Here is a 6,688-nt window from a genome sequence, read left to right on the forward strand (position 1 = left end):
GAATATTCCTCTGAAAAATTCATCTCAGTACTATGTTGTATGTAATTATTTTGTGCCTTGAACTTAGGTACTTAGGCAGCCTCCATATGACAGTTCTTGGTACTAGGAAAAGGACAGACTTCATTCAAGGATGATAAAAAAAAATTCCTAGTATTAATGGATATGGCTACATTTTGCCGATTTGTGCAGCAGCACTAGGAAAATATTGGTTATCAACCAACTAGTAGGGAGAAAATGCTTAAAGTTTATTCATTTAATATTGATTAGACACTGGAAAGGGTACTGAATCCTTTTCATTGCAATCACTTAGAACGTGGGCTGCCCAGTTGGCTTAGCTGGCAAAGGCACTTGCCATGCAAACCTGAGCTTGATCCCTGGCACCCAAATAAACATGGGAGGATAGAACTGGCTACAGCACTGTAAGTTGAAATGGCACATATCTACACAATAACAATGGCAAGAATAATATAAGAGCAATATTCCAAAAGAATTCAGAATTTGAAATTTTAAAAAGGTTGCTTAAAGGAATTCTAGACAAATTATTATTCACATGCATCACATCGTTTATAACTATATGGTTTTAAAATTTGCTTACATTTCACAATAAAACTATGGTAATACACATGTCATCACTAAGTGCTTATCAGAAGACTGTTATACTTTAAAAAGCAATAACTGTGGGTTCTGCATGAACTCCTTGAGAAAGCTTTCATGCAATAATTTTCTTTACACATTTTGCTGGGTATAATAAAACTGCCACATGAAACCTGGCTAGTTCAGTTCTTCCAGAGGATGGTGAAACTTGTACTTATATGCTTTATATTTCTCCTATAATGTTTGTTTCTTGTCCAACATATAATCTTACTGACTACTATTCACTAATATAAATTTTCAGTGCAAATGAAGTATCTTTTTTTTTTTTTTTTTTGAGACAGGATTTCTCTGTGTATTCTTGGCTGTCCTGGAACACACTCTGTAGACAATGCTGTCCTCAAAGTCAGGAATCCACCTGTGTCTGTTGAGATTAAAGGCCTGCACCAGCACTGCCTGTTTGAAAATGAAATATCTTAATAGTAAGCAAAACCCTCCAAACAAGTGGAATACTTTGTTTGAATGATATTTAGCTGCCAATTAAAGATCTCAGAGAAATTATCATTATTTGTGTTGTTTTTTTTTTTGTTTCTGCTCTTTTAGGGGGCCCACCACCCAGCTCCCAAATAAATCACACAGAGAGGCTTATTCTTAATTATGAATGCCCAGCCTTAGTTTGGTTTGATCCTAGTCAGCTTTCCTTAACTTAGATTAGCCCATTTGCCTTTTGCCTCTGGGCTTTTCCTTTTCTATTCCTGTATACCTTTGTTTATTTCTTACTCCGAGGCTGGCTGTATAGCTGGGTGGCTGGCCCTGGGGTCCTTCTCCATCTTGTCTTCTACTCCCAGATTTCTCTTTCTATTAATTCTTTCTGCCTGCCATTCCTGCCAATCCTTTCTCCAGCCTCACCATTGGCCATTCAGCTCTTTATTAGACTATCAGGTGTTTTAGACAGGCACAGCAACACAGAGTTAAACAAATGCAACACAAACAAAAGTAACACACCTTAAAATAATGTACCTCAACAATTTGTCTCTATAAAATAATACAACTTTTTTTACTGCAGAATGTATTTTTTAATAAAGTATATTACTCAAAGTTTCACTGCTGTGCCAAAATTACTGACATAAAGATCCCCTGCTGTGAGTGTGGAACAAAGCAGAAAGAGCATGGTAGCTTAAGCATGTGGCAATATCTGCTCAGCTATAGTTAGACAAGGGAAAAAAGGCAAACAGGATGGGTAAGGGCTTAGATAGGCACACCACTCTCATAACTGCAAGGATCTACTTTTTCCAAATAAATCCCCCCATTCTGCAGCAGCTCTACCTAGTCAGACTGAGTTGCTTATCTTTTTTTTTTTTTTTTTTTTTTTTTACCCTGGGATCAACTTTATTGCTGATGGGTGCGGCTCTTCCTCCCTGCACCCTTGGTCTCTCCAGTGGTCCAAAGCCCCTCCACAGGATAGCACAGTGCTTAGGCTCTGCTGGGCCAGAGGCAGGGCAGACAGCCTGTCTCCAGACCCTACCCCGGCCTAGACACCCCCCCCCACTCCCACCCACCCTATTGCACATCATCATGTAAACATGGCTTCATGCATGGCCTGGAACAGGATTGAGGCAGATTGATGTGTAAACGGATCTGGGACCAGGAACTAAAGCCAGTGCCCCGGCTCCACCTTCTGCTGAGGCCACAGCTCCGTCTGAAAAGGCCGGAGGCCGGGTCCCCAACTCTGGCTCAGATTACGCAGCAGTACAGATGGTTCGGTTCCCTCCTCCACCCACCCTCTCAGATTCCAACCACCCTGGCTCGCCTCCAGGCCTAGGCAGTGTCCAGTTTTCTCCTTCTCAACCCCTAGCGAGGGGTCGGTCACTGGTGCTGTTTCTTCCCGGAAGCCCGGGGGAAACCAGAGACAGGCAATGGCAGTCTGTCCAGCCCAAAGGCTCGAATCAGCTCTGCCCTCACAGCTGCAGTGAAGGTCTTCACCAGACAGAGTGTGGTGAGGCCAGCAAAGGCTGCATTGTAGAGGAACACGATGTAGAAATTGCCCAGCCAGTTGAAGCGTCCGAAGTCACCCAGCAGGTCAAAGCGAGTCAGCCCGAGGGTCCGAGAGAAGACCGGAAGCGCGGAGCTCAGGACCAGAAGGCAGACACAGTTCCCGATTATCTGTGTCATAGCTGTATCATGCCATCTAGGCCTCAGGCTTCGGAAAAGTGGAGAACTGTAGAAACCCACGACTGAAGACACCATCAGGTAAAAGATCAATATGACCTGGATGATGGCACCAAAGGATCCCAGTTTGGAGAAGGAGACCTGGCCCAGGGAGGCATCCTGAATGCCCCGCGGCATGGCGGCCTCGTCGATGAGCAGCTCCATGATGTGGATGGCCACAATCAGCACAGACAGGCCCGTGAGCAGCAGCAGGCACAGCATGGCCAGGGGGTAGGCCAGGTTCCGCTGCCAGGCTGAAGCTTTCCGCCGCTTTTCCAGGAGGACCCTCTGTGTCTGCAGGGCCAGGACTTGTCTGTGCAGCAGCTCCATGTCCAAAGGCAGCCAGCAGGAGGTGGGATTGCAGATTCTTCGAGTCAGAGCTGCCTCCTCAAACGCTGAACAGTTCAGCTGTTCTTCCAGATCTTCTAGTAGCCGAGGCTTGACCAGCAACTTCCCAGTGATGGAGAACATGCGGGCGAGACCCAGCGGAGTGCACACCAGGAGGAGGAGGACTCCGAGGAAGGAGATACAGGAGTAGAGGTAGGGTAGGTAGTACTCCCAGAAGTCATAGAGTGATTCCCTGCTGGCCTTGTCATTATCTACAATGGCGGATGCCACCCACACCATGCCCAGGACAAGCAGAGTGAGAAGTATCAACATCACCACTGTCTCGTAGACCCGGCCCAGGACACCCTTTCTGGAGCCAGCGAAGCCCTCAGACTCTGTGAAGAAATATGCAAAGGGCATGAGGAAGATGAGGGACAGGTTGGAGAAGAGAAAAACGAGGTTCCAAAGACCGTGGATGAGGGAGCCGTTGAGCCACTGGATATAGTAGTTCCGTGGCAATGAGAGCAGCACCTCATTGCTGATGATGGAGAAGGGTAAGAGTAAGACGGCCCCCAGGGCGACTGCCAGGGTAAAGGTGCACAGCTCCAGCGCGATCTTGTTAACGGTGGCATCTTCATCATCCACTGTGGTGAATTCAGCGGGCTTCTTGAAGCGGGTCAGGAAGACATGGCAGAGGATGTAGAGTGTCGCAAACAGAAGTATCGAGATGATGCACTCGCGGACCCTGTCGTGGAACAGCTGCTCTCGCACGGATAGCACTTCGTAGTCAGCTGCTTCCATACTCTGCTCAGCATGACTGGGGCGGGGGTGTCTCCGGGCCCGGGGAGGACGAGCGGGGATGAGGCCGCCGCCGCCCGCCAAGCACCCGGACCCAGCCGAGGAGCCGCTCCTCGCTGCCCGTGACGGAAACTCAAGGTAATCTGGGGCTCGTTTTCCGAGTTGCTTATCTTTTGATGGACTGAATCATTGATTAGGTTGGATTTCTCGTAACCTAAATTTTATGGAAGTATTTTCACAAAACACACAAAGGTGTAATATCCCAGGTATCCATTAGTCTTATCAAGTCTATAAGACATGTTAACCTTTGAAAGTTCACCACGTATCAACTTTATCTCCAAACACATCTCCATAATTTACACTTGTTATCCAAATAAAGACAATAATAAGATCATAATCTCAGCCCATCCAGTATAACTATCCCAAATATAATCCAAGGTAGGTGAATTATTTGCCTACATATCAACAAATTTAATGATGGTCAAAATGAAAGTACAAAGTTTCCTTTGAGGAGGAGCCACTGAACCTCTTAATTGAGTCTTTAGGGAGTGGGGGAGGTACACTGGGATACAATGTACAAGATCAAGATACAAGGGGACAGCATAAGCATTACTAATATGAAAGAGGAGTGGTGAGACAGAAAGAATATAAGGGACTAAATGAAACCCAGAAGGACAGACACCAAATCCCATATCACCATTTCCATCATCTCGAACCTCCTGAGATCTCCTTTGTATTTTTGCTTCACTGTCATGTCATCAGGCATCACCACCTCAGAGACTGCCCACAAGTCCTTTGTTCCTACCATGCTTTGCATTTCTTTCAAATCCTCCCCAGCATTTCAACATTTACATTCTATTTTGCTGAGAAAGTAGCTTCACATTGACCAAGATCAAGGTCTATTGATCTATAGAATTATAAAAGAGAACTTTTAGATCATGGCTTCATTGGTCTCTGGGAATATCAATGATGAAACTTGGAGAAGCACATTCCTAAGTGACTCTGTGGGGAATGATAGAAGAATATAATCAACATGGAATTCTGGTGTCCACATGTATATGTACAAGCACTTGAATGGACATGATACACACACATAATACACACACATACACACACACACACACACACACACACACACACATGCACACACACAAGATGACATGACTTTATTAACCCAAATTTTATATGGGTGTTTCCTACCAGAATAATACTCGTATAATATTCCTAGACCTTTGATTTTTTTTTTGTAATCCTCACCATAAGTATGGCTAAAAGCCACCAAGAATGTCCATGCTACAACCTGAAGACTGACTCCCTGAAATTTACTGTATCAGATTAATTAGCCTACATCTTTAAACTTTATCTCTCACAAAAGTCTCAAAGCATAGACACAATGAAATGAATTTCTGTCAGATTTTAATATAAATATCCCCTAGCTCAATTCTTAATGAAGTCCTTATGCTTATCTTAAACCTCCTTATTGTATATATTTCTCTGAGTATTCTAATCTCCTGAGTTCCCACAAGAATTTCTCCTTAAGCTATGGATGTATCATTATAAGCTTCCTCAAGTCCATGTCTCCAAATATTTCAAAAATTTCCCAGAAGTCAGTTCTAAATGCTGCTGAGCCATATATTCAGGAATAGTGATAACAATAACCCTACTTCTGATAGCAGTTTTCTTTGTTAGAATTTCTTTTCTGAGACCAAATTCTTGACCAAAACAACTAAAATAAGAAATACTAATTTTTGGTTATAGTTTTAGAGATTAAAGACTATGGTCATCTGTCTTCAGGGCTTTGAGTCTGGAGAAATGTAAATGTCATGATAATATATTTATGTACCAGATGCTGCTTACTTAGCAGTAGCTAAGAAGGATAGATAGTAAGTCTTGGCCAGAATTAATCTACTTTTAAAGTAGTACTCTCAGTGACCTGATTTCTCCACATAGGTCCCACCTTTCACATTTCTGCTATTTGCTGAGAACCTATTTGAATTTTGAATCAATCAATAAATCAAACCATTTATAAGTTTGTGCTTCTCATGATCTTTGGGGAATACCTTTCTATACATCTTCTGAATTATACTAACCTCTAAGTCATCTTTAAACATAATAGTATTGACAACTGAGATTAAATATGTAAGACTAAAATGCAAAAGCCCTGAAAACACTTATATAAATTAAGACATAATGGAGCATATGTTTGAGTAAGACTGAAAAATATTTTGTATTACTTTAGATACAACAAATTTTAGAGAAAAGATGTTGTTCCATTATTTAATCAGCATTACTTTCTAAGAAGTTTTCTGTTCTGAATTCTGGCTATGTAAAATTACTGAAAGATGGAATTGGTCCCTGTTTTTTAATAAATCTAGAAGAAAAACAATTGCAAGTAAGAACTATAGGAGGATATGAAGTGATATGATACTATCAAGACACACCATTAAATCTGGTATAAAAATGAGTGGAATGAAACAATGAAGTCTTAATAGGAAGTTTTATCAAAACAAGTACCTATTTGAAGGGTTAATAAACAAATTACCTAGTAGTAGGAACATTCCCTAGACACATCTAGGCAGAGGAAAGGTTACTAATGAATCCATAAAATATGAGAAACATAGGACCAGGAAGAAACTGAAAATAGTCTAATATTTGAAAATCAGTTGCTCTAGTGGGAAGAGACAGGTTTTCTGTTCTTACTACAGTCATTTAATGTCTCATAGGAAAGAACAGTCCATGGGAGTACACAATGTTTCCTGGTACC

General features: G+C 42.3%; 1 protein-coding gene across 2 annotated transcripts; it reads right to left on the reverse strand.

The window, feature by feature from the left end:
- Window positions 1-2,168: 2,168 nt before the first annotated feature.
- LOC143273869 (protein LMBR1L-like) lies at window positions 2,169-4,052 on the reverse strand. Of its 2 annotated transcripts, XM_076574245.1 has the most exons (2): window positions 3,282-3,368; window positions 2,169-3,237 (listed from the first exon to the last, which is right to left on the reverse strand). In XM_076574245.1, the coding sequence occupies exons 1-2, from the start codon at window positions 3,366-3,368 to the stop codon at window positions 2,458-2,460; spliced, it is 867 nt and encodes a 288-aa protein (XP_076430360.1). In that variant the 3' UTR covers window positions 2,169-2,457. The 2 variants fall into 2 exon arrangements, with proteins under 2 accessions (XP_076430360.1, XP_076430359.1); XM_076574244.1 differs by having other exon boundaries at window positions 2,171-4,052.
- Between the last annotated feature and the right edge of the window lie 2,636 nt (window positions 4,053-6,688).

Source organism: Peromyscus maniculatus, chromosome 6 (genome assembly GCF_049852395.1).
Source record: "Peromyscus maniculatus bairdii isolate BWxNUB_F1_BW_parent chromosome 6, HU_Pman_BW_mat_3.1, whole genome shotgun sequence".
Lineage (NCBI taxonomy): Eukaryota > Metazoa > Chordata > Mammalia > Rodentia > Cricetidae > Peromyscus > Peromyscus maniculatus.

Excerpts from the sequence above, each read along its gene's own strand:
- LOC143273869 (XM_076574244.1), bottom strand. The coding sequence starts at position 3,927 with ATGGAAGCAGCTGACTACGAAGTGCTATCCGTGCGAGAGCAGCTGTTC.